General features: G+C 59.5%; 2 protein-coding genes across 8 annotated transcripts in view; one reads left to right on the forward strand and one right to left on the reverse strand.

Annotated features, from left to right (window-relative positions):
* The window catches only part of NAV1 (neuron navigator 1), a gene marked incomplete at its 5' end in the record, with an annotated part of 179,078 nt that extends 178,192 nt beyond the window's left edge, over positions 1–886 (reverse strand). For all 5 annotated transcript variants that reach the window (XM_081038912.1, XM_081038911.1, XM_081038909.1 and 2 more), the window contains one exon: positions 754–886. The remainder of the gene's footprint in view (positions 1–753) is intronic.
* Positions 1–26,046, forward strand: CSRP1 (cysteine and glycine rich protein 1). 3 transcript variants are annotated; one of them, XM_081038921.1, is made up of 6 exons: positions 1–289; positions 18,251–18,369; positions 22,830–22,998; positions 23,775–23,904; positions 24,370–24,463; positions 24,866–26,046. In XM_081038921.1, exons 2-6 carry the CDS (start codon positions 18,258–18,260, stop codon positions 24,940–24,942), a joined length of 582 nt encoding a protein of 193 aa, XP_080895047.1. In that variant the 5' UTR covers positions 1–289; positions 18,251–18,257; the 3' UTR covers positions 24,943–26,046. The 3 variants fall into 3 exon arrangements, with proteins under 3 accessions (XP_080895047.1, XP_080895045.1, XP_080895046.1); XM_081038919.1 differs by lacking the exon at positions 1–289 and adding an exon at positions 11,459–11,581; XM_081038920.1 differs by lacking the exon at positions 1–289 and adding an exon at positions 15,681–16,002.
* Positions 26,047–26,292: the final 246 nt, after the last annotated feature.

A 26,292-nucleotide genomic window follows, 5' to 3' on the forward strand; every position in this document is an offset into this window, starting at 1 on the left:
GGGGGTCCGCGCGGCGCTGCGCCGGCGCCAGCTGCGCCCTGCGCTGTCCTCACAGAGTCCCACTGACTCACCAGCCGCGTCTCCTGTGTTGGGCTCCGGGGGACGAGGCCCCGTGTCTGCTGGGTGGCCGGCACCCTGCACAGCGCCTCCCCGCGTCCCCCCCACCCCCATTCGTGTCGTCCCCTCTCTGCCCTCCTCACACCGGCTGACGCTTAAATCAATCCTAGGACCAGTTTCTGTCCCCTCTGGGGACAGAGGGGCCGCGAGGGCCGGAGCAGCAGCGCCTCAGGTGAGCTCTCCCACGCCCCCGACCTGTCCGTCCTGCGGGGTCTCCTCCGGGAGCGCCGAGCAGCACAGCTCGGGGAGACGCGCCCAGGGCGCTGCTCCGCGCTCCCCGGCGCCCAGGGAACATCTGGAACCGCCCGCCACGGCACCTGCGCCGGCCGCTCCGCGCGCTCGGCTGGGCAGTCGGGGCGCGAGGTGACGTAGCGCTCGGGGGCTGGGGTTCGGGTCTCAACGCGCCCTCTCGGGCAGGTGTTTCCCACGAAGGGAGAGCGAGGCTGAGAAGGGTGGCGTTGGGTACCCGGCCCGGACCGGGCGGCGGCCCCGTGGGGACGGCGGACACCCCGCTCCCCGCAGCCGCCCACAGCCTCTCCCGGCACCGCGCGCACCTCGGTCCCCACCCCCAGGACCCGCCGCCCGCGCCCCGCGCCGTGGCCCCCGCCCCACGACCACCGCGCGCGGGCCACTCACCGGTGCGCGTGCGCTCGGGTCCCGGGTCCGCGCCGCCGGCGCCCCCTCCTCGCTGAGAAAGTTGCGCGCGGCTCCGGCCTGGCGCTCGCACTCGGGCCGCCGGCTCCGGCCCACAAAGCGGAGGGAGGCGCGTCCAGGACAAAGTGCGGCCCCCGGGCCGGGGCCGGGGCGGGGCCTGGTGACCCGCCGCCGCCGGACCGCCCCGCCGGCCGCCCGCGGTGCCAGCTGCACGGCCGCGGGGCGGGGGCCTGGGTCCCTGCGGACTGGGCGCTGCAAAGCCCGCTCCGCCCCCGGCCGGGAGGGCGCTGGCGGGGCGGAAGCCTGTGCACAATTGAGCCTTTCCTGTGCCCGGGGCCCGCCGCCTCCGCCCGCGCGCGTCCTGGGGCCGCGTCCCTTCGCAGCGCCTGGGTCGGAGACGCACGGACCCGCCGCCTCCGGGCCGCTTCGCACTCCGCCCCCGCTGCTCGCGGCGCCCCCAGTCTGCGCCCGGACTCGGTCAGGGCCGAGGGGAGGCCCCAGGAGTGCCCGCAGGGCGTCCGTAGTAGGTGCTCAATAAAACGCGCGCCTTCCTCCCACTTCCTGACTCCGCCCCGCCCCTCCTCTTAAGGGGTCGTGGGAGTGGGAGGCGGGGCAAAGGAGGGGAGCTAAAAATGACAGGACGCGGAGACACCGCAGGACCGAGGGCCTCAGCGAATGGCTGCAACCCCTCTGGGGTTCAGGCCTCCCACACCCGCCACCTGGCCTGGGGGCCTCCAGGCTCTGCAGAAGGCGACCAGCGGCTGCGCTCCGCTCCGCCCTGCGGGTAAAGGGACCCAGTAGACGGGATCGAAGACTTGCCAGCTCCATCTGACACACATAAAGGCTGATTTGTTTCCAGGGCCGTGGGCTTGGAAGTTGGGGTTTGAGGGACATAAACCAAAAATGCCTGCTCCCTGGGAGTCTCTGAACTGTGCCACTAGTGTCACCCAGTGATGAGAACCCCCGAGGCTGCCTGAGTCCCCCATCCGGGTCACAGGGGCTGTGGCCATAGGGGGCACTGACAGTGCACTCACAGTGGCGCTGAGGAAATTCCCTGCTGATCAGGGCTGGACACGGGGCCTGGCCCGCATTGGTGACACCAGGCACCGTCCTTCCTACCTTGGGTGATGCCCAGAATGAGGAAGAATGCTGAAGCCATGATAGGTAAGGGTTAAATCTCTGCCAGCAGTGCGCACGCTCCTGTGTCTCCCACGTGTGAGGGGCAGCTCGTGAAAGTCCCCCTGCCCCTGTTCCAAGGGTCCCATGGACAAGCGTCCAACAGTGAAGTAGCAGACAAACACAATGGCATGTGGGCAGTTGGGGGGCAGGAAGCACACGGGCCAGTGTGGTTGGGGTGAAGGCTCCTGAAACAGGGGACACAGCACAGGGCAGCAGGGAGAAGCCAGGCCGTGGGGGGTGAGAGCCCCCATCCTGGACGGGGCCTCTGCCAAGTACCCACTTAGTAAGCGGTTTGCCACTGGACGTGGTGATGGCTCAGTTGCTCTGAATCAAGCAAATGGACTTTCCTTAAATATGAAAATCAATAAGAGGTGAAAGCAGGGGCCTGGCTGTGGGAGAGGAGAGGGGTGGGGTGCTGGGAGTGCTGGGGGCGGGGAGACGCAGGCTCCCTGCAGGGGACCCTGGTCACTCTGTGTCCCCTCCCCCCACCACTTACCCAGGCAGTGGCCTCCAGGCCCTGCTGAGCTTAGTGAGACTCCCTAACACTCAGCAGCCTCTGTGTCCCCCGTGGCCACCCACAGCTTACAGCCCGTCCCCTTGGGGGCAGGAAACTGTTAATAAGAGGACTAAAGTCAGTGTGATTAATGGGTTTTAGTACATCAGCCCAGTGTCTCCGAGCTGGCTTGAGATGAGCGCTGGGACCCCACGAGGTGTAGTGACACTTTCAGGCCCAGCCCAGTTTCCTGGGGTCTCTGCCTGTTTTCCTGGCCCCCTGAGGTCTCAGTGCGTGGGGGCTCTGGCTGGGCTGTGGGGCTTCAGCAGTCAGAGCTCCTTCTGTAGCCCAGGAGGAACCGTGTCGGGCTGTGGGGACAGCACATGCTTTATTTTCTTGAGCATTTACTGCATGTCATTAAAGCCTCTGGGGGAGCTCTGACCCCGCCCTCCCCCCCAAGCACAGTGGAAAAACACTGGGAGTCCACGCTCAGGGCTGGCTGCTTGCTAAAGTCGTCTCCTCAGTTTGCTCATCAGTCATGGGGTGTGGACACCCAGGGGACAGCAGTGAGCACCTGGCAAGGCTCGGGAGGGTTCGGTGAGATGACAGAGGAGAAGTGGTTTCTGCAGTGCTGGGCAGGCACTGGCAGAGCTGCGGCTATCCCACCCCCGCCCCCACCCCCGTCAGTACACTGGCCGTGGGCTCAGAGCCTGAAAACTCATGTTTGGGTGATGGAACTCTGACCACCAACAGCCTTGTGCTTTTCAGCTGGGCTCGTTAGGCAGCAAGGGGCTTCATGCTGGTGCGGTGGCACAGGGCACGGGCAAAGCCACTGTCCTCGTCGGTGGCCATTCTGGCACCAGGACTGGCCTCAGGGTCCCCAGAAAGAAGGGCCCTCCCTCTGTGTCGATTGCCGGAGCTTACGAGGACCTGGGAGAGACAGTCTGTGGGGACAGGCTGGCACAGTGATGAGTGTTTTACGAGAGTGAGCAAGTCGCTGCCTTATCGGGAACACATGTTTCTCCCCCTCTCTGTTACCAGGAAGTGAGATGAGCAGAAAGCCATCACAGTGTTTTTCCAAAGATGGCTTTTGAAGAGAGGAGTTTTCTCCGAGGGCTAGGAGGGTCGGGGTGGGGTCGGCAGGCACAAACGTTGCCCTTTACGAAGCCTGGCTCTGGTGTGGCAATGTGGAGAGGGCACTGCCAGTTAGTGCTTACAATACCCTTGCCATGTATTAACCCACTGAGTCCTGGCAGCAATCCTATGAAACAGGTATCGTTGTTAGGTCCATTTTATAGGTGAAGAAACTGAGCTCAATACCTTGTCTGGGTCTCACAGCCGTGGGTGCTGGAGCTGGGATTTGAACCCAGGCACCTGGCTCCTGAGCCCGTGCATTCGAGTGTGCGTTAGGACAGGTGGACAGCAGCAGCCACGTGGGCAGTGGGGAACGGCTGTCACCTCCCGGCTGCAGGACGTCTCTTTCTTTTCAGCAGCTTTGTGGAGTTGTCATTTGCACACTATAAAATGCAGTTGCAAGGGTGTGCTTCTATGATTTGCAGTCAACCTGTCGTGTTTACAACCACATTTTAGAACCTTTCGTCATCCCCAGAGCTTCCTCATTCCGTGTGTCCCTGCAAACTGGGAGCAGGGGTCCCTGCTGCCGACTGCCATCACGAGGGGCGTGACTTTCTGCTGTATGTTTGAGGTGGTGTTGTTCTCACAAGGGGAACGTGTTCAGGTATTACTCACACCGTGGCAAATAAAATCGTAAGGTGCTCCTAGTATGCTCTGGGCATTTTCTTACATCAATGAATGTTCTTAAAACACTGAGAAGTGTCTGGACAGGGGATAAAGGAGCTGTGCAGGCGGGGCATTGAAGGGAGGGAGACGGAGGCAAGGAAGTCGTTTCAGGCCCACGAGAGGGTTCCGGGGGAGCAGCTGGGCGGGCGACAAGAAGGTGGGTGCTGGGAGTCGGCCCCGTAGGATTCGGAGGCTGTGGTGTCCGCGGGGCTGGGAGGTGTCGGGGGCTCTGCGTTGCCAAACACGGCGATAGAGGTTGTGGAGGACACATTGGCTGTGTGAGCAGGGCAGATGAGACGGTCTCGGCAGGGAAGTCCGGAGAAGGGATGGACCAGGTGAGGGGCCTCCCGGGGGGCGGGAGGCTTCGGTCTGTGCACCCGGGGGACGGAGTCCAAGCCTAGAACCTGCGCTGCAGTCCCGCCCAGGCTCACCGACTCTTAGCTGTGTAACCATAGCCTGCTAACACACGCCGGGCTGCGCTGCGGGGCAGACGAGACGACGTAGGACCTGGGCCTCAGACTGGGAGCCCTTGCCTTTCAACCCATTTGTGGTTTGAGGCACTAAAATGGCAAGTCGTTTGCATGTACACGGAGCCATCCTGCCAAGCCCTCCCTCCCAATTTTGTGGGGGAGCCACCCAGAGCCAAGATTCTGAGCTCCATCCTGCAAAGGCCTGAGCAGAGGCACCAGGAAAGGGAGAGGAGCTGGCTGCAGCCAAAGGCTGGGCAGCGAGACGAGAGGAGGACCCAGGCTCCTGAGCCAGGCTGGGTGTGGGGCAGCCTGGCCAGGGGTCCCGCCTTGGGCTTTCCAGGGAAAGGCACTTGGAACGCTGATCCCAGTTTCCCCGTGCACCCCCTGCCCCAGCTCTAGGGCATGTGGTGAGTGACAGGCCCAGCTGCCCCCGCTGTACCTGTGGTCTCCATTAGCTGCTGTAACTGTACTCCTGGGAAAGCAGAAACCCGGGCTTGGCCCATCTTCTCCTTTCCAAAGGCAGGTGGAAAGGCCTGGCATCTGCCTGTCACAGCAGCACGTGGGGGCTACCCGGAAGGTGCTAGGGGCCCTGGGAGTCTCAGCTACAGACGGGGGCCCTCTTCCAGCCCAGCATGCGTCCAGCCATGCCACTGTCCCTCACGCCCTCCACGGCTCTCTGGCCGCCCACCCCCACCACATGAAGAGCCATGGAAGTCTTGAATGGGACCCCTCCAGTGCTCCTGGGAGGTGGGGTGCTGTGGAGCTGAGGGGCAGGGTGCCCAGAGGACTGGGGCTGGGAGACGCCGGGGCAGGGGGCCCGAGGAGGTGGAGGAGGCTCTCGTGGCTTCGGCCGCTGACGGCTGCCCTGGGAGAACTCCATTCCCAGCCCAGCCTGCATGGGGCGTGGGTTGGCGGGCACCGTGGGACATGGCTGTGAGGCATGGCCCATCCACGGGGAGCCTGGGGACCCCAAATCCAGAAATCCCAGGTCTCAGAAAACTTCAAGGCAAATCCGAGACACACGTCCTCTGACATCCAGACCTGGACACAATGCATTGCATGTGCCAACACACATAAACCTCCCGGTAGAAAACCAGATGGTGATTTGGCATGGCTGACGTCTGGGCTCGGCTGCCTCTGCCTTTCCCCACCCCCCGCCACATTCAGGGCAAGGTGGCGTCGCTCAGAGTGGTGCCAAGGCCTCAGCGGAAGGTGCTCTCAGGTCCCCTCAGCTCAGGCAGTGTCTCTGGCCAGATGTGTCACACTGCTGACCCCTGCTGGCGCTCTCCTCGCTGCAGCCCCAGGGAGGATGGAGTATTGGAAAAACCTTGCAATCTGTCTGGGAGGGGTGGGAGGAAACACCCTGCTCCGAATCTCCTCATCTGGAGCTCCTTCGATGAGACCGAGAAGAAATTAGAATAAAAGCCAGACCAAGATTCTGGGAGGAGTGAGACAGCCCAGAGGTATGCCCTTCCGCCTCTGTGGCTTGGAAAACGCCCTGCTGCCCATCTCCTTGAACCTAAAATTGGGAAACTGTTAGCAATGCTGCACCACCAGCCAAGCTCAGCCGCTCAATCAGAAAGGAAAAGAGAGCAATAAAACCCAACCCCCCTCTCTCACTTCTTCATTTCCTGTGGGGTCTGATGCTCCCCTTACACCTGCGGCTGCCAGATAACCTTGGCTGTAATAACCCCTTGTCCATGAGACAGGTTGGTGTGAGGCTCTTAGGAAAACCAACTACTGAGCAAGCTGATGTCTCGAGCACTTGGGTGGGTAGGTATCTTAAAAATCATTTTGCACAACCAAGGGATGAAACTCACGTCTTCCAGAATCTTTTCTGTCTTAGAAAATGCACCTCCAGACTCGCCATCAGTGGAGGGCCCCCTCAGTGACCTCCCTGCTTGTGCCAAACTTTTCCCAGAAGGGCTGCGATACTATTCCCCCTCCACATGCCCTTCCAGAACCTTGCCACTCACACGTGACAGGGGTTCCCTGCCCCTGCCTGGGGCTTCGTGACTGCGTCTCCCAGGACAGTCCAGGGTCCCTTGTGCCATGTGCCTTCCCAGGCTGGGTTACAAAGGGCAGGACAGCTCCTCCTGACTCCCTCTGGACGTGCTGGCCTGTAACCCAGCGGCCAGTGTGCGAGTCCAGGCCTGGTGGAGAGGCGTGTAGGGGTGCCGCCCGGCTGACAGTCCCCACCGCCAGCCAGCCTCCGACACCAGCCATGTGGGTGAGCAAGCTGTCCTGATGACCGCAGCCAGCGCTCCTCCGAGTGTCGTCGCAGGATGGGTCCCAAGCGAGAACCGTCGGTGCGGCTGAGCTCGGGGGACCCCAGAACCGTGAGAGAAAATGAAACGGCTGCTGTTGTTTTCAGCTGCTGAGTTGGGGGTGGTTTGGCACGCAGCCGTAGGTAACGGGAACACTCCATCTCCACACGTCAGATGCCTGACCACCCTTTACGGTCCAGCTCGGCACGGTCATCAGCACAAATACAGGGTCCCTGATCCCCTCCGAGGAGCCCCCCTCCTGAGCTCCGTCCCTCCTGACCGCCCAGACCTTTGCCTGAGCGGCCCCCAGGCCACGGCCGGTGCACACCCCATTTCCTCTCCCTGTCAAGGCCCGAGCCACGTGCTCCTGGCCCCGGCCCAGCGCTTGTCACAGAGTGGGTGCTCGTGTCCCGGTCTGGACGGGCGATAAGGAAACGGATCTTGGGGAGAGACCGTTTGCCAGTGGGGAGGGGAGGGCTCTGGGTTACAGAACAGCTTCCGCTACCTTCAGAGGCCTTTTCCACTGACCAGTGTCCCAGACAGTTTCAGCTTCTTTGCTGGAAACCTAGGATGTGTCGAGTGAGAGTCAGAAGAATTTAAGCACCAAGGGATCCTGGGAGAAAAGGCTTGTCTAAGCCCGGCTCTCTGACTGTCGCGCACTGAACGGTCACTTAGGCGGCCGAGGCCACGCAGAAGCGTCATTCACAACTTCACCAGCAGGTGGCGGCCCGGATCCTGGTTATCACTCTGCAAGCGCCCAGATGAGTTAATTCATAAACGTTTAAACTGGCTCCTGGTCCAGGGGAAGCCCTGGGTGAGTGAGAGGAGAGTACGCTCCAGCCCTGCCCTCCGAGACCGTCCCAGCCAGGGAGCTGTCTCTTGGGCATGGCTTGGGACTGCTGCCTCCAAACGTCACCAATCCTTTCTTCTACCTGGGAGTCTAGCTTCATACCATCCACCCTGGTGGGGCAGGGCGGCAAAGGTGCTGCCTGAAATTCAGTCATTTCCAATCTACGTCGCTGCCTTAAACCTCTGCTGTCGGCCGGAGGGCCACACAGAACGTGGGAGCAGCAACTTGGAGTGTCCTGGGCTGGCAAACAGCAAGCACACAGGCCTTAGAGCAGGAGCCAAACAGACTGGTCAGGAGCAAAGGGGGCGGAGGGACCGGAACCGCGTCTGTCAGAGGAACCTCTGGGGCCTTCAGCCCCTTCTCCCCAGGCCCGTGGGGCTCAGAATAGCGGGCCACGCGCGGTTCCCAGGGCTCCCTTCCCCTTTCACTCCCAGCGGCCCTGTTGCCCGGTTCACAGTCTCACTGTGGGGGCCACCCTGCCTGCCAGGCCTCTTTTCAGAGGCGGTGGCTTGGAGGCTGCCAAGGGAGCTCAGCGGAAGTGGCCCTCCCTCGCTCAGGCCCGGGGGAGCGGGAGAGGAAGCAGTCATTTGCAAAGGTAAACAGTCGCTTTCTCAGTCCTTGAGGGCCTCGCCCTGAGCCTCCTGTGAGGAAGTTCCTGAGTCAGCTTTCAAGGCCCCTAGAACATGCTCCATGCTTCACAGTGGATGCAACTGGCAACCTCTGTGGTGCCCCTTTGTTCCTTTGCAGGTGGATGTCCCTTTTCCTGCCTCTGAGCACTTCATCTTCCTGGCATGGACACCCAGACTTCCCTGCCTCTGTGTCTGCCTCTGGCAGTCAGACTCACTTCCCCTGTGACCCCCAGAGGCTCTAGGACCCTGCCTAGAGGGGACCCCGCCTAGAGGGGACCAAGGGTCCCTGTCCCCTTTACTCGCCTCAGATCCAGGAAGACCCAGAGCTGGACAGAGCCTCAGAGACGCCGTGCGCCAGTGCTGGCCCCAGAGCCACACAGAGCAGCTCTGGTGGGCTGTCCCTGCAGAGGTGAAGCTGCTGGGGGCAGGGTCCCAGGGAGGGGGGCAGCCTGGGTACAGTCACGTAACTGAGGTCCGCCAGAAGGAGCATCTCCGCCCTAAGGAGCGGTTGGCATGTGTGACGTCCCAGGCACTGAGGCTGTTTCTGCGATTTCAACATTGGGCCGTACCTGTGTGTAGCCCTGTACGCGTGGTGGTAACCCTGGCTCCCCTTTGATCATCTCAACCTGGAGTCCTCCCTGACCCCCTGGTCTTCTTTACATGTAAATGGGCTGTCCAAGCCCAAGCCCAGAGGGTCGGCATGACCAAGCAGTGGGAGGTTCTAGGAAAAGAGCAGACAAGGCAGGGCCTGCTTGGTTCCTTCATCTCCAGCTCTGTCTGGACAGCTCCTAAGACATGTGCCCCGGCATAGTCTTTGGGTGGACGTGCAGTGTGACCATACGTCCTGGTTTGCCTGGGGCAGTCCTGTGGTTATAGTGTAATTAGGAGGACAGGCATACCTCGTTTGTTGCACTTTGCAGATACCACGCTTTTTTTTTAAATATATATTTTTTGGGGGGCAAGGGGAACAGGACTTTTATTAGGGAACAGTGTGTACTTCCAGGCCTTTTTTCCAAGTCAAGTTGTTGTCCTTTCAATCTTAGTTGTGGAGGGTGCCATTCAGCTTCAAGTTGTTGTCCTTTCAGTCTTAGTTGTGGAGGGTGCAGCTCAGCTCCAGGTTCAGTTGCCATTTTCAATCTTTAGTTGCAGGGGGCGCAGCCCACCATCCTTTGTGGGAGTTGAACTAGCAACCTTGTGGTTGAGAGGATGAACTCCAACCAACTGAGCCATCCGGGAGGCAGCTCAGCTCAAGGTGCCCTGTTCAATCTTAGTTGCAGGGGGCGCTGCCCACCATCCCTTGCGGGACTTGAGGAATCGAACTGGCAACCTCGTGGTTGAGAGCCCACTGGCCCATGTAGGAATCAAACCGGCAGCCTTCGGAGTTAGGAGCATGGAGCTCTAACTGCCTGAGCCACCGGGCCAGCCCTTTTTTTTTTTTTTTTAACAAATTGAACAACGTACGACCCTCCACCAACAAAAACATTACCACTGGCTGGAGGCTCAGACAATAGTTACCATTTTTCAGCAACAAAGTATTTTTTTAATTGAGGTGCATACATTGTTTTTTTAGCCGTAGGTTATTGCACATTTGATACAAATAGATACATATGGTGTAAACATAACTTTCATAGCACTGGGAAACCAAAACATCCGTGGGACTCACTTTACTGAGATACTCACTGAGCCCTCAGTCTCTCTCGGCTCTGCCTGCACCACCTCTATCACAAGCATTCCAGTTTCAGTGCCGCTTTCTATAGCCTCCCTATCTACAAGATGCTGGAAGATCCTGTGCGGGAAATCCAAGGGTGACTACAGTACCGCTCTCCTTTTTTGGACCTTCCCTAGGACATTTCATAGCACAGGTGGGCATGTTGTCACTGGGAAATTCCCTCAGCTGTGTCATGACTCCATGGGGCCAAACCCAGACCAAAGAAGGAAACGCAGGAGTTTGCCCTTCTGGAAAATCTGGGGCAAGACTCTGGAGAACTGAAGGGAGGGAGGGTGACCTCAGGAGAGCACGAGCTTTGGGCAGCGAGCCCACGAAGTCAGGCCGATGGTAGTTCTGGAATTTAATTCACATACCTGTTTGTCCATTGCTTGTTCCGTGCAGGCAGGACCAGGGATTCTCCTCCTACATCTTGCAAGGAGCACTGGCTCGGTGCTCCTACACAGCCTAATCTCGGAAGGCCCTGTTTACACGATGGGCCTGGCTGAAGGAAAGATGTTTCTGGTGGCAGAAAGCAAGAAAAACCTAGATAAATACTTCATTTTCTGGGTTATATGATGCTCGACTTTTTTCCTGGGAGAGAGCTAATTCAGCAACTTGGGGTTGTAAGGGAGCCTTTGGGGACCGGGCCTCTGACCCGTCAGGGGTGAAAGAGGTTAGTCTGTGTGCTGAAGCGTGGAGGCCCCCACTGTTCAGATCGGCTGCTTTGGGGTGGGTGGGGCATTCTCCTTTGGACAGCAGGGAAGATTGGGGACCGTTGAGGGGACAGGAGCGGTACCAAGGTAGCATTTACTGAGCACGTAACATCTGGCAGGCCACTGCTGAAGGCTGCCGGTCCTACAGGCTCTCCCTTTACCCACCCCCACAGCCCGGGGGTGACCCCCCTCACAGACACGGACCTGCAGCCCAGAGGGGCCAAGTGTCTAGGCCAAGGGCTCAGCTAGTAAGCGGCAGGGGCGACATGGGAGCTCACACCTGTCTCAGTCTGGCACCCAAATGTCCTTGCACCTTGCCACCAGGACACGCAAACGTGAGACCCCACCCCACGCCACCCATACTCTTGGGGTGCAAGTTTATCAGGGATCTCAGAGCACATGTCCGCCTTACCATCTGGTTGATAGAAAAACCCTGAGAGGCTCCGAGGTCATAGCGGGTCCACAGGGACGGGCGGAGCCAGCGCTCCCGTCCGCCCGCCGTGGGCGCTGCCTTGCTCTGGGGGTGGGAGGGCAGCGCCGCGGGGCTGGGCGCCCTGACGTCAGCCTGGTGTGGTGCAGTGTGCAGCGGCCACCGGTGGGCGTGGACGGGACCCGCCTCCTCCGCGCTACAAAACGGCGCGCGCGGGCTCCCCGCAGCCACTCCAGAGCGCTTCCCGCCGCGCCGCCCGAACCCGCTGCAGGTGAGTGCGCCAGGTGAGCGCGCCAGGTGAGCGCGCCAGGTGAGCGCGCCAGGTGAGCGCGCCCGCTCCTCCCGGGCGCCCCAGGCACCGCGCGCCCCGAGAGCCCCCGGGTCCTTCTCGCCCGCCGTGGCCGGGGCAGCTGCCGGGAACATCGGGAGGAAAAGTGGCGCCGTCGTGGGCGCGGGGTGGGGAGAAGGGGCCTCAGCCCCTCAGCGCGTCTGTTTCCGGGAGGCGCTGGGTGTCCCCGCCCGGGCTCCTACGTGTCCTAAAGGCCCCGCCCGGCACCCCCGCCGCCTGCAGGTCCCGCCACAGAACAATGGGCGATTCTGCGCGCCCCTGACGCTCATGGCACGGCAGGGGGATGAGGGCATCCGTGCCACCCCCTCCCTCACCCTCCTGCCCTGGAGAGCGAGCCCGCGGGTGGGGCGGGGGACATCTGGCCTCGGGGCCGGCCTAGGGCATCTGTTTTTCGCTCTTCCGAAGGAACTGGGTGGAAGCTGCAACGTTTCACCTGCCCCACCCACGTCCCAGTCCAGGTGGGGACCATTACCGACCCCAAAAGAACCCACAGTGGGTGCTTTGTGGCCTCAGCCCTTGAAGGCTGGGGAGCAGGAAGGCGGCTGGTGTGAAACAACGTGCGATGTTACCCAACAAACAGCGAGGCAGGTGTTTTACTTACTCTCAGGGGAGAGGATTCGGCAAGCCCCTGGTCCCGGAGCCGTTGTAATCTGCTCAGGTCTTTCCCTAGAGGCCTGGGCTCCAGCCACCCAGCCCCTGCTCTGTGGGGTGAGCCTGTGGGCAGGTGCTTCCAGCCCAGAGGGCTCTGCCTTGGGGTCCTGTCACAGTGGCACCCAGGACATCCACTGGACTCTGGTAGAAAGTGTATCAAAAGAGGCAGCCTGGAGTCTTGGTGAGAGATGGTTCAGAAAGCAGACTGGCTGAGTGTCTTGACATTGGCTTTGCCACTTAATACAAGGTGACCTTGGACAATGACGTCTCATTGCTCAGTTCCTTTTGGGGGTAGTACTTTGGGAATGGCTTGCGCAGACCAGAAACACATTAGGCCTCAACCACTGTCTGCTCCTCGCCCTCCGCCACCCCCTCCCAGAAACCGAGGAGGCTGGAGCTGCTGGCTACCTCTGTGATCTCAGTGCCAGTGGGGGGCTTGTCCCAGATGGGGTTTGGACGGGTTCTGAGCCTACCCTGCTCTCACTCAGCTGCAGTCTTCTGCTTGTCCAGCCACTCTGGCTCGGGAGCCCAGGGTCACGTCTTCTTGCCAGAGAGCCCTTCCTCAGCCCTTCGGTAGCCCTTATCCCATCATTTGGATCCTTTGCCTCAGGGAAGATATGGTGCAGAGCGGTCATCCCGGGAAGAAGGAAGTTTATTGGGCAGAAGGTGCGGTTTGGGCCCAAGGAGGGCGAGGGGAGCAGTGTCCAGTCAGGGTCTGGGGAGCCTGCAGGGGAGAAACTGCAGAGCCACCAGCTCGGCCACAGCCGTTTGCCCCTGGTCTGCCCAGGCCCCTTCCTTCCTGGCTCCCATGTTTTCTTTTTAATTGCAAACATCTGCCTCTGGGGCTAGGCATGTAGTGTTGACACTGGCTGGCGATCAGTAAATATCAGTAAATATTTGGCCAATAAGTGATGAGTGGGGTAGGAGTGGCTCTTAGTGGGATTGTCCTGCTGAACCCAGAAACCTTGCGAACTGGCCAGTTTTTCATGTGAGTCATACTGAGCACCAGGTGAGGGGGGAAAAGCATCGTTCTATTTGCCGTGACTGTTCTGGTGGGGAAAGCAAGGTGGGCACGCTTCTGAGAGGCTGCTAAAGGTTTCAGTATTTTGCTAGCCCGGCTTATTGTGAAGGTTGGCTGGCGTGAGGACTGAAGAGTCATGCAGTAACACTGAGGTGCTTATGAGAATAAAAGGACCTTTTTCTCCCACTGAACCATGTGCCAATACTTGGGCAAATTGACAAATATCTGAAAAAGCACAAAACTCAAAAACAACTGTTCGAGCTGGCCTTTCCTTAAGATAGTGGTAAGCAGATATGTGTACCTGTTATGTTCCAGGGACTGACCCAAACCCTTCATGTGTTGTGCTGCACAACATGAGGTCGGCACACATGTGCCCCATTTACAGAGGAAGAAACTGAGGCTCAGAGGTGATAAGGAACTTGCCAGTGTCGCAGCTGGTGGGTTGGGGACAAACGCCTTGCGAACACACCTCAGTCACCAGTGTACTATTTTCTTTGCTCCCCTGTGTTCTCTCTTTCTAGCTCAACCCGCTAAGGACATACTTACCGCTTGTGAACACATTAGCTTTACAGCGAGCGTGCTTTGCGGCAGCTTCTACACTATTGAAAGCTGATGTGGCTTTGTCAGCTGTACGTGGAGTGGGGGTTAGCACTCACGACCTAGGTTTTCACTGTCAGGAAGAGGGACAGGGGACACAGGAAGGGGGGCCCCAGATCCCAATGGGTACGCTTTCCCCTCTCCCCAGGTCTGATGCGTGTTTGAATCTTGGTGCCAGGGTTGCAGGGCAGGAAAAAAGCCTGGGAAAGAGTCCGGGTGAGGAAATGAGGAAACACACACACAGTGGGCTGCGGGTGGGGGAGGGGAGGCGGTCCTGGGTACTGACAGGAGAGCTTTGCCTGGGTTTCCGGCTGTCAGGAATCGCTATGGTGATGGCGGGTCTCTAGACGCAGCTCCCCAGGAATTTGTTGACATCAGCGCTGAACGATTCCCATGTATGGTAAAGTGTAAATACGCAGCAGCTAGCCTTTCCAGACTGTGGCATTTCCAGGGCTTCCCAAGGGCCAGAGGCAGCCATCTGCACCTCAATAGGACAAAGAAGGAAGAAATAGAAGGTTGGCAGCTGAAGCACAACTCAGTCCGCCAGGAACCAGAGCCTCCCTGTCCAGAGTACCCTGCGTTCTGTATACCAGGAGGCGGGACGTGTGGGACGGGGCTTCCTGAATTGTCAGCTGCAAACAACCTGTTTTTATAAGGTCTGAGTGTTCATTTTAAAAAACACACACCATCAATCAAAGAGAAAGCATTCCAACCTTTTCAGCATGGACCATGGATTGTTACCACTCTCAGGTGATACCAGCAAAAAGCAAAGAAACTCCATCTGTTGATTACTCGGGGACACTCTATTATAATATAGGATTTCCTGTCATAGTCTTAAAATAGTTAAATCATACACCCCAGTTTCTACCTTGGTTGACCTTCAGATTTCTGAACTGCAAGGGGGGAGAGCTCTGCTGTAAAAGGCACTAGGGGACCAGCAGGAAAGGAAGAGAGATAGACTGTGCCACCGTGTCAGCTCGCAGTCCCACTAGGGCCACGGGGTGTGGCCTTGAAAAGAGAATACTCTGAGCAGAGACAGGGAGCTGCGCGAGAATGACCAGCAGTGACCGGGCCTCATTGCTGGGGGGCCTGGAGTGATGCTGGTTAGTTTCTTAGAGAAGTGAAGTCACGTGCTGGATGCTGAAGAAGTTGTGGTGGGATACGGGAAGCTGAGGCCGGGCCTGCTTCTCCACAGCAGCCATTTGTCCCCTGCGAGTGACTGGTACTTTCAGGGGAGGTCTTTCCTAGGCTTTTCGGGGTCACCTCTAAGACATGTGCCCTGAACCCTGACCAGGTGTGGGGGTGAGCAGGGAGAGGCGGGGCTGTGGGGTTGGAAAGGGTGACGGCTCTCCTGGAGCCTGTCCAGATACCACGCAGCTCAGGTAACGCGAGACCAACCCCTGACAGGTCTCTGCCAGACCGAGTGGGTGGGGAACGTGAACCCTGGGCCCCGAAGGCGCTCTTTGGGCCTAGGGAACAGGGGATTTGGGACCGGGAGACGTAGGGCTTTTCCGCTGGAGAGGTAAAGACACGGAATGGTTTATCACATCAGCGGTTTGATGACAGGAGGCTGTCCTTCGGGCACTGAAGGATCGTGTCCTTCTGAGATTGTTTACCAAACTCAAAACATGACCACACTGAACCCGTCACGTCAGCCCGACTCTCACGAGATTTGGGGTGAGCATGAGCCTGTGCCCTGCGTCTGCTCCGTATGCTGCTCCTGGAGGCCGTCCCGTGAGTGACGAGCAGAATGAGCACGTGGTGTGTGCCAGGCGCTGCGCCTTCACTTCACGTGTCCCTCTTTAACCCTCAGAAGGACGATTTGAGGCTTGTGTCGTCTAGCTCGAGACAAGCTGACTGGAGCTCAGAATGGAAAGTAGCTTGGCCGCAGCCCTTCAGCCAGGAAGGCATGATCCCAGACTCCATTGTCCTGACCACTGAGCTGTACCCCTGAACTCTGACCTCGGGAACGACTGTCCTCAGTGTCCTTCAGGGCCTCTGTCCCCAGAACTGGGGAGGCAGTGGAGAAGGAGGCCTCGGCATCCAGAAACTGAGAGGCAGCTTTCCTTGTAAGGTAGTTCAGCTCCTGATAGAGGGAACCTGGCTGGGCAGAAAGGGGAGGTGGGGAAAAGAGAGCGCCCTGCCCCACTTGGGGAAAGGGTGGCCAGGGCTCCCTCCAGCGAGACTTTCTCCACATGAAGGCCCCCTGGACAGGTCCTCATGGGCAGAGGGGGTAGGGAGCCCACCCACACGGGGTACCTGGGACCTTCCTGACAGTGGACACACTCATTGCTCTACAAGGCGCTACAGCCCTGGTAGAGAGACCCCCAATCACATGGCCGGGCTCGAAGGAATGGCCCAGCCGAGGCGTCCTGGGCAGATTTCCTTCCCAGCAGGTCCCTGGGCCCTGCTGGATGTGTGCCCTGACATGGAGCCAGCACACAGAAGGGGAGGCCTGTGGGGAGCTGTGGGTCCCCCCCAGAGGGAGAGGGTTTGTGTGTCCAGGAACAAAACACTGCTTGGAACCGGCTCCCAACCATGGGATCGGGGAGGTTTCTTCCCTTGGGATTTCCTGGGGCGTGGAGGAGTGCCCCGCTGGTTCAGGGTCTGGAGAGGAAGGGGAGTGCCGGGCATTGGTGTCCTATGTGCCACCGTGTGCTGGCACTCAAGCACAGTGGGGTAGCAGCATGGCGTTGGGGTGACAAGACTCAGATATGGCCGGTCTGCGTTGAATGCCATTTCCAGCTCATCTAGCTGAGTGACTGCACGTGGGTGGCCCGGCGTCTCTGAGCCTTGTTCTCCTGCCTGTAAGGAGAGTGGGCATGTGGTAGTCAGGATGCAAAGGGGTGAGGTACTCCGTCTGGCACGTAGTAGGCATGTTTCAGTCTGTCATCAGCTACAGGAGTTCTAGCGTCACGTCCAGTTACCTTGTCAAAGGCAAGGCACAGGAAGCCTGGTGTCTCCATGTCAACAAGCACGTTTTCTCCAGAAGCTTCTCCAGCAGCACGCCCCGCACATCTCACGGCCGTTACAGAAGTAGCCCCTGCAGGGAATGGGTCTCAGTGGTGGGCTTGAGTGGCCAGGCTATGCCCTGGAGCTGGGGATGGGAGCACCTCCCTGAGTCAGGGAAACGGTTGGTGGTTACGCGTTGCCACTCTTACTGAACTGTCCTCCAGATTGTATGGTTTTGCAGCCCCGAGCTCTTGCTCAACCAGGCAGTAAGCCCCTGGGGTCCTCAGGGCAGAAAGGGGCTGAAGGAACCATGAGGCCTCAGTAGACGGGCCCAGCAATCTGGGTGCTCGGGTCCCGTGGGGTATCTGAGGAAGGCACGTAGCAGTCAGGTGTAGTCAGAGAAACCCTAGCTGTGGGGTGTGTCCCGATGTGCGTAAGCCGCAGTCAGTCCAGACCTGCGAAGGGGAAAGCTGGCCTCATGCAGGGGAGGGTGGGGTGCTGGGTAAAGGGGCACCTGGGGCAGGACAAGCTATGAGAAGGGGAAGGGAGGGCCGAGCTTCCTGAGTGAGGCAGAGAATGGTGGTGGTGCCAGGAGCAAAAATGAAAAAGGACAGCAAAACGACAGTTTGAGGGAAGAGATGCTGAGTTCAGGGCCCACATCCAGCGGGTCCCAGGGAAAGAGGAACATGGGTGGGGTGGGAGCCAGGGGCCTGCTGGGGAGTAATCTGCCCAGGACGCCTCAGCTGGGCCATTCCACATGGTTGGGGGACTCCCTTCAGGAACCCAGTGAAGGGACAGTGGCACATTGGGGTGAAGAGCAACGAGTGTGTCCACTGCCAGGAAGGTCCCAGGCAGCCCCTGTGATGGGCTCCCCACCCCCTCTGCCCATGAGGACCCATCCGGGGGCCCTGCAAGTGGGGAAAGTCTCGCTGGAGGGACCCCTGGCCACCCCTCCCCCACAAGGAAGCACCCATGTGCTCACCCTGGGACAATGTGAGTTCTGCCTGTTTGTGAACCTTGCACAGTTCATTTGTGGTTAATGAATTCGTCTGTCTGCTGGTTTTGCTCCAAATGAGCTCCGTTCGTGTAGACACAGCGGTAGCAGCTGGTTGGTTTTACCGCTACTCAGTCTCCCATATGGAACCGGTATCTGGCGCCTATTGACAGCCTGCAGAGTGCCCAGCGGGTGACAAGGGCACAGCTGCCCAGTGCCTATCTGTTGATCCCACCGGCAGAGCCCCAGGCGGCCGTTGGAGGAGGATGTGGGGAAGTCCTGCCAGGGCTGGGCCCTCTGCGCTGCTGCCTGTGGCCTTCCGTCCCGGCAGCCCACGTCTCCACAGCTCTGTCCTTTGATTCCCGTTTCTGTCCAGTTTCAGAATGCCGAACTGGGGAGGAGGCAAGAAATGTGGGGTCTGCCAGAAGACCGTGTACTTCGCCGAGGAGGTTCAGTGTGAAGGCAGCAGCTTCCATAAATCCTGCTTCCTGTGCAGTGAGTACGGCCCAGGCCCTGCGGTTGCCATGGAGACAGGCAGGAGCACCTCCACAGGCTGGGCCTGTCAGCACCCAGGGGAACCAGCCCCGTGGGATGTAAACAGCTTGACATTTGGCTAAAGCTGCAGCTGGGGCGGGAAACACTTAAGGCCTCTTTGTTCGTGCAGAAGCTGCTTTCAAAGGGGATGAACCGGCCAGAGCTGGTGGGGGTGGCGGCCCTCGGCACTGGGGCCAAGAGCCAAGCTGTTAAGACTTCGTTAGGAAAACTTTCCACTCAGCTTTCTCTTCTTTCTCTCTCTGCCACAGTCCCGTCACTTGGGACGGAGACACTTTTAGCCCACAATTTCACCAGCCTGTGGGCCCGAATACCCCTGGTTAGAAGGCAGCTTTGGGGGAAGAGCTGGCTGTCCCTTCCCCCGCCCCTCTGGGCCAGCCCTCACTTCTCTCCTGTCCCTTCCTGCTCCCACAGCCTGGGCTCAGGAGATGAGGAGCCAAAGCCTTTGAGATCCACTTGCTAAAGCCTGGAGCCCGAGCCGCTCCAATCATAGCCTGGAGACCAGGGGACAAATGCCAAGCAGCCGGAGAGGGCAGGCTGCCCAGGACCATGGTTTGTGCCCAGGCCGGGGGGTTCTCCGAGCACCCAGGAAGGGGCGACGTGGAGAGGCCTCCCCTAGGTTCACTGTGGTCAGAGCAGGGGGTCTAGTGATAAGAGGCAACGGCTTCACAGGCATTTTCCTGGAGGGCAGGCAGAGTGGGATGGTGGGAGCACGTGAAGCTGGCTTTCAGGGCCCATCCGGTCAGCCGGGACGCATCTGATTCAGTTTTATTGTCTGTGTGCTGATGGACAGGTTAGTCCATTTCTCTGTGGGTGAGCTTTCTTGTTCTAACAGGGGAGGTAATCATTCTTACTTCATGGCGGGGCTGGGAGAATTAAAATGAAGGAGAAAAGCCGCACTGAAAGCCACTGTGAGTGTTCCGTAAGTGATAAGACACCCCTTGGACACACACACACACACACACACACGCACAGGGAAGATGGTGTGGTGCAGAGACCTCACAGGGGCTGGAGGCCCAGCCGCCTGGCAGACCCAGGAAGTGGGGTCCTGTCTGTCACATGAAGAAACTTGGGGGAGTCTGTGCTGTCCCGTGGCAGTCCGTCTGGGATGCAGACAGCAGGGTCCAGTTGGGCCCTGGGCCACCAGGATGTGCGGGAGCTTCCAGCTCAGGGCCGCAGGCCCCAGCCCTCCCCACCCACGGGCTGTGTGTGACGAGTGGGGCCTGGCTGAGCTCTGGCCTCCGCCCTCCGAGGACCACAAACAGCCGCGTCTTGTTATCAGCAGTTCACTGCACTGAGGAATTTTCAAGCGGTTTGTTTCTTCAGTGGGAATAAGGGCTTGGCATTGGCCAGGCCCCTGCAGGGCCTTGTGGCTCTGCAATGTTGCTTAACCACCAGCTAGAAGTGGCCCAGGGGCGCCCGGCCTGCAGTCCTGCTTGTGGGGGAGAGGCTGTCGGCACAGGCGGTTGGGGGGAGTCAGGAATTCAGGGGGTGGCAGAGGAAGGAAGGAACAGGGTGTGAGAGGGTGTCGAGTATTAGAAACAGTTGTAGAAAGGCAGGCTGGGCGCGGGTTTGGGACAGTAACAGCCACAGGGGACTGTCTTGTGTCTGGGGTCTCCCAGCACTGCTCCAGGGGGCCCCAGGGTCTGAGGCAGCTCCGTGTTCATTCCTAGTGCCTGGAAGGCACTGTGCACTTAGTCAGTGGTTGACAAGAACGCGTTTAGAACAGAAGGACTGTGACTTCTCTTGTTTAGGGAAAATTGCCTGGCTTGAGTGCAAGAATTCAGAGCAATCCACAGAATCAAAGGCCTTTTCCTCCTAAGGAAGACAGAGGCTGGCAGGGTTGGGGCCTGGATGGGGGAAAGGGCCATAGACCCTTGCAAGCCAGGCCTGAGTGCATCCCCAGGAGTCCCTTTGACCAGTCTGGTCCTTGGCTCTGGATTCAGCTCAGCTTGGCACCTATATTCCCTATCTGGGTCTGGGACAGACAGGAAGACAGGCTGATGGAACAGGCGAGGCCTTGAGGATGGCCTCGGCCTGGGCTTGGCCTCTGACCCGGGAGCAGGGACAGAGAGGGCCAGCCGCCCACTCCTGTGGTCTCAGTGGCAGCAGCCAGTTCCCATTAGCAGACAGGAGAGCTCAGTTCCTTGTTTGGGGACCTGCCCCAGGCTGAGGCCAGCGCCCCTCTCTGAACTGTGACCGGCTCTCTCCTGGGCAGGTCACATCTGGCCTAACACCATGGTGGTAGCTGATGGCACTGGGCAGCTCCTAGAACCCGAGAGCGCAGGGGAGCCTCCCAGAAGCCCCCACGCTCTCGGACACCAGCGTCTCCTTGCCCACGGGGAGAGGTTTGCTGTCAGTTTTCACCTGGTCCCACACACTTGGCCTGCCTGAAAGGGACCTGGGCTGCAGACCCAGCCACGTCATGCTGGGCCCTTGCCCAGCCCTGCTTCTCGCCAGTTCTGTGAGCTTGAACTTCTTTGTGGGCCTTGGTTTCCTTCTGGAAGCAGAGAGAATCACTGTATCTCTCGGGGTGGGGTGAAGGGCTGCCCCCTCACCTGGGGCTGCGCTTTCTGCATTTCCAAATGGCATCACAGGCCTCACCTAGCCAGGTGGCGTCCAGAAGTACAAATGCTAAATAACTTAATTAATTAACAGATAAGTATGGTGATGCCCTCATAACTCTCTTTATTGGCTTCACATCATTTGGTAGAAATTTATTTAGGCCTTCATTCAAAATTCCCCTGATCTGAGTCTGCGCTGGAGCCCATGGGTGCCTAGACCACATCTCCTGAGGGAGGTGGAGGGGCAGGGGGCCAGGCCAGGGTGTGGGAGGTGGGCCTCGGCGGAGTGGCCGGGCTCCCTGGAAACAAGGTGCAGCAGAGACCCACAGGGGCCTGGGACTGGGGGCCGGGGGGCTGGCTCAGCTGGCACGGCGGGGAGCTGTCTGGAGAGACCCAGCTGGTAGGCTCTGGTGTCTCCTCTGGCTGAGTTCCTGGGGCGCCTGTTGGGAGACCAGTCAGCAGGGACCTCTGTCCCCCCCGGCCACTCTGCCTCTGCTTTCTGTCTTCCCTGGCCTTGGAATTCCAGTTCAGTCTGGGTCTTACAGGAAGCAATCCCAGGCCGACTCCCCACTTCCCACCCTAGAAGGGAATGTCGGAGACCTTGGCCTGCTGTTCCCTCTCCCTCTGTCCTCGGAGCCAAGCCCTGGGAGGCAGCGGGGAGCGCCGTATTTGGGCTGGAATGAGGTGGGGATCTCAAGGGCAGGGCGAGAGGGGCCTTATTTAGTCTGAAGTCTCCAACGTGGGGCTCAGCGTGAGAGAGGAGCTGACCCTTTAAAGGCAAGAGGATGGCCTGTTGCAAGGAGCTGAGCCGGGAGGGAGGGAGGCAGGACACACAGCTTCTCCAGCGGTTTCCATCTTCAGAAGCGCGGATTTGGGGGTACAGTGCGTGGGGCACACTGAGTCCCCAGGTTAACATAATAGGATGTAGTGTGGAGCTGAGTCTGTAGAGGCCTGGGCCTGTCCCTCCCCTCCCTTTGTCCCCATGGCACTAACTTCATATGATATTCACCATTTACTAGGCACACGTAGTCAGGCACACATAGTAAGAGCTCCTTTAGTTTGGCCACCTTCACAGCTGGCGAGGGCAGAGCTGGGATTGGACTCTGGGCTCTGAGCTGTATTACTCTGGATGGCTGAGCGAGCTCCTCTGTGAAGAGCAGGGCGGTACCAAGGGGTTTCTGCGGCTGCCCCCAGTCCCACCTCTTACCCAAGAGTCAGGACGGTCTTCCCAGGGTCTGACCTCATTTCCTCCTGAGGCACAGTGGTCACTGAGACTGGAAACTTCAAATGCTGCTGGGACTAGTCTGACCTGTGTCTCATTTCAAAGCCTGCCATGCTGGGCGTTTCATAAATGTTGAACTTTTCTTCTGGGCACATCACTGCACACCCCATCATGCATGGATTGTCCTGCTTGGAGCCCACTGCTGGAGACAGGAAAACCCTGCCCTTCTCTTCCTTCCTTTCTTTTTTCTCCCCTCCTGTCGGGGCACGTGGTCTCTTTGTCAAGGGCAGAGTGAAGGCGGCCCACACCAGGCTTCCTGCAGCCCAGGGTCAGCCTAGGCTGTTTTGCCCCATTTGGACCCTGGGGTGCACTGCCGCTGGGGACTGAGGACGGCACACGCGGTCCCAGGAGAGGTGGCCTGGCCGGCATTCCTCATGTTCTGGTGTGCAGAGCCCCTCCCTGTCACCTCCCTGCCCAGTGCCGTCCTAACCTCCCTCCCGGCTGCTCCCAATAGGTCAGGGTGTAGGTAGGACAAGTGCTCAGAGATGTTCAGAGAGCGTCCGCTGCAGGGGCTCGCTCCCTGCATGCCCCCTCACCGAGCTCGCCCCTCCCCACAGTGGTCTGCAAGAAGAACCTGGACAGCACCACAGTGGCCGTGCACGGTGAGGAGATTTACTGCAGGTCCTGCTACGGCAAGAAGTATGGGCCCAAGGGCTACGGCTACGGGCAGGGCGCAGGCACGCTCAGCACGGACAAGGGCGAGTCGCTGGGCATCAGGCACGAGGAGTGAGTACGAGGGCCCCCCAAGGCTCAGAGCACCCCTCCAGGGTCGTCACTGTGCGTCCACTGAGTGTCAGGCCATCGGAGGAGCTGGGGTCTCCCGGGGAATCACACAGGGCGAGGCCTCCGCATGTGGAGGGGTCAGAGCTGAGAGGGCGCCCAGAATGGCTTGGTCCAATCTCCTACGTCCATAGGTAGGAAAACTGAGCTCAGTGTCAGGGACTTGCCAGGGTCCCACAGCCAGTGGGTATCAGCCAGACCAGCCTCTCTGCCGCCTGTCATTCCTGCTGCGGGACGTCATGTCCCTTCTTTGGAAATGCTAGAATGTCACCAGGTCCCCAGCACCCACTGACCTCTGACCTGCTGTAAACAGTGCCTGTCAGAAGTCAGTCTCGCTTGCTCCTTGGCGTTGGGGGATGGGTGGAAGTGATGGATGAGTTACCACATTTCAGCCAAGGTCATGGCCCAGTGGAAATGCTTTATTAGCAGATTTCTCCTCGAAAGAATCTGGTGATAGACAGGCCGCAGGAATGGGGGGCAATGGAGGGCGATTCTTAGCAAATGAGTTGTTAAGTGATCCCGATATCTTAACTAGGTGGCTGAGGGAAGTAGGACATTTCAAGGAAGGTAAGACTGTGCTGAGCCTTGGTTTGTCCATCTGTGACACGGGACATGACCCTCCAGGCCCTGCTGGCCCTGGCCTTGTGGCCGGTTAGGAGAGAAGGAGGCAGGGTTTGCCCACGAGCACCAGCTACGCTCACCGCACGTCCACCCTCACGCAGGGCCCCTGGCCACAGGCCCACCACCAACCCCAACGCATCCAAGTTTGCCCAGAAGATCGGTGGCTCCGAGCGCTGCCCCCGATGCAGCCAGGCAGTCTATGCTGCGGAGAAGGTGATTGGTGCTGGGAAGGTAAGGCGGCCCCAGCTGTCCTGGGGAGAGGCGAGGAGCCGGGCCAGTGACACACCTTCCTGACATGTGGGTTCCAGCATTTGGCACAGATGGTCTTAACTCTCTCCGCTCAGGGAGTCTGAGCCCTGGGCTAGAACTCCGTCCCTTATTTCAAAGCCCACCACCAAGGGGTAACCCTTTTTCCCTGCGTCTCCCAGTCCTGATGGAGCTCAAATCCCTCAGGAGGTAACAGCCCCAGACTGGCAGTCCGTGGCTATAGGATTGGGGACCACAGACCTCCCAGGGTGCACTTCAGAGGGTCCATTAGCCCCCTAAAATTATATACAAAGTTCTGTGGGAACGTCTTTCTGGGAAGAAGTTCACAGCTTTTGTCGGATTTTCAAGAGGGTCTGTGATCCCAGTAAATCTGAAAATCTGTGTCCGTTCTGTCCCTGGTGGCAGCCTTAACTGTTTCCTTCCCACCAGTCCTGGCACAAGTCCTGCTTCCGATGTGCCAAGTGTGGAAAAGGTCTTGAGTCAACCACCCTGGCCGACAAAGACGGCGAGATTTACTGCAAAGGTGGGTGGCTCCACTTCTCACTCGGGGGGCAGCAGGTCTGGGGGGCTAAGCAGTTCTACCCTTGCTCAGTGGAAACCAAGCCCCGGCCTTGGGCTCAGCTCCAGACCCTTCATTTCACAGAGAAGCCGAGAGGCAGAAAGCCACCTGGCCAGAGTCAGGGGCAAGTCAGGCGGTGGGGCAGCGTGGTCCCTGACTCCTAGCCCCGTGCTGTCACAGCAAGAACTGCTTCTCCTGTCATCTCAGGGGCGGCCAGCAAGAAGCTCCTTGCTGCTGGGGTTGGGGGGCTGTAGAGGTGGGGGTCCAGGGGACTGTCCAGCTCCAGAGGCCTGGCCAGGATGTGTCATGGGTGGGGCCGGGAGGGGTGGCTGGCGGGGAGCGTCCTCACCTGTCTTTTCTCTGCAGGATGCTATGCTAAAAACTTCGGGCCCAAGGGCTTCGGCTTCGGGCAAGGAGCGGGGGCCTTGGTCCACTCTGAGTGAGCTCACCGGCACCCGCCCACCTGCCCACCGCTGTGCTCTCTTCACCATTCCCTTCCTGGCAGCTGCGGCGACCTCCAGGACTCCTCTCAACCCTGCCACACGTCACTAGTGACTGGAACTTGGTGTCTGGCTCCCTTTGGTGTGGGGGTCTGCCCAAACCAGGTCCCACTCCTCTCAGGGGCTCCCCCTGCCTGGGATTTGCTGCCATCACCAGCAGGAGCCCCAGTGGTTTTAATCGTGGTGGGATGGCCCTCTCCCCACCCCTGCCCCACAGACCACTGCTCTTAGCCTCCACCATCACTGGCCAAGACCCTGAGCCCACATCTCGGAGCCCAGTGTTAAGGGCGGTAGGGCCAAGGTGGGCCAGGGACGATGTGGTTTACTGGACCCCAGGTACTCGCCTCTGCAGGAAAGAGGGTGGCTTCTCGGTAGGCCTCAGAACAGGCCTGGGGAGTCCCAGCTCAGGCCTGGGTGGCGGAGGTGCAGACAGAGAGAGGTGCAGACAGGGTCGTGGACTGCAGGAGCCGGCTTTGGTGGCTTTGGGGAACCGTGTCATCCCCTCAGGTGGGAGAACACCCAGGCCTGAGAATCCCAAAGCCAGAGTGTGGTCTGACGTCCCAGCACCGAGATCCCTGTTTGATGGGGGGCCCTACTGAAACACCCCCAACACACACTCCCATTTTTCAGGGGCCCAAATTGGAGAGTAGGTAGCTCTGCCCCCAGCCTGGGGTCCTGAGGCTGCTCTGGCAGCTCCCCCTCTGTCCCCAACAGCCCAGGCCAGCGCTCTGCTCCTGCCACGCCTGCTTGGCCCTCAGATATGGAGGGAGACACACAGCTTCTGTCTGCTCTGGACACCCCCCTCCGCCCGTCCTCAGAACCTTCCCGTGAGGCCTTGCTCCTCCACCCCGCCCTTCCCCAGGGACCTTCTGGCCACATCACCCCCATCCCTTCCAGACCCCAAGGTCAGGAGCAAGGGGGAGGGGCGGCCTCACTGCCCCAGTGTTGGAAAGAACAGGGTATGGAGCTGTCACCTGGAGGGGCTGCAGGGCACGGGCTGTAGTCAAGCTGATCCCTCATCTGGTCAATAAAAGCTGTTAGAACAGAGCTCTGGTGTCTGGGTCTGGTCACTGCCACTCACCCGGGCTAGGAGGTCTGTGGGAATAAAGTGGTTTGTTCCTGCTTTTCTGCAGCACCAGCTGCCTAGAGAGGCCTGACCAGCCAATGCCGCTGCCCGGCCTCCACCCCACATCGGGGCCTGGAACTCTGTGGACTTTGGAATTCGAGGGGCTCAGCAAGGCCCCCAAACTGCTCAGAACTTCTCCCGGCTTGGAAAGCCCCAGTGTGAGAGGG

Source organism: Rhinolophus hipposideros (assembly GCF_964194185.1).
Source record: "Rhinolophus hipposideros genome assembly, chromosome: 26".
Lineage (NCBI taxonomy): Eukaryota > Metazoa > Chordata > Mammalia > Chiroptera > Rhinolophidae > Rhinolophus > Rhinolophus hipposideros.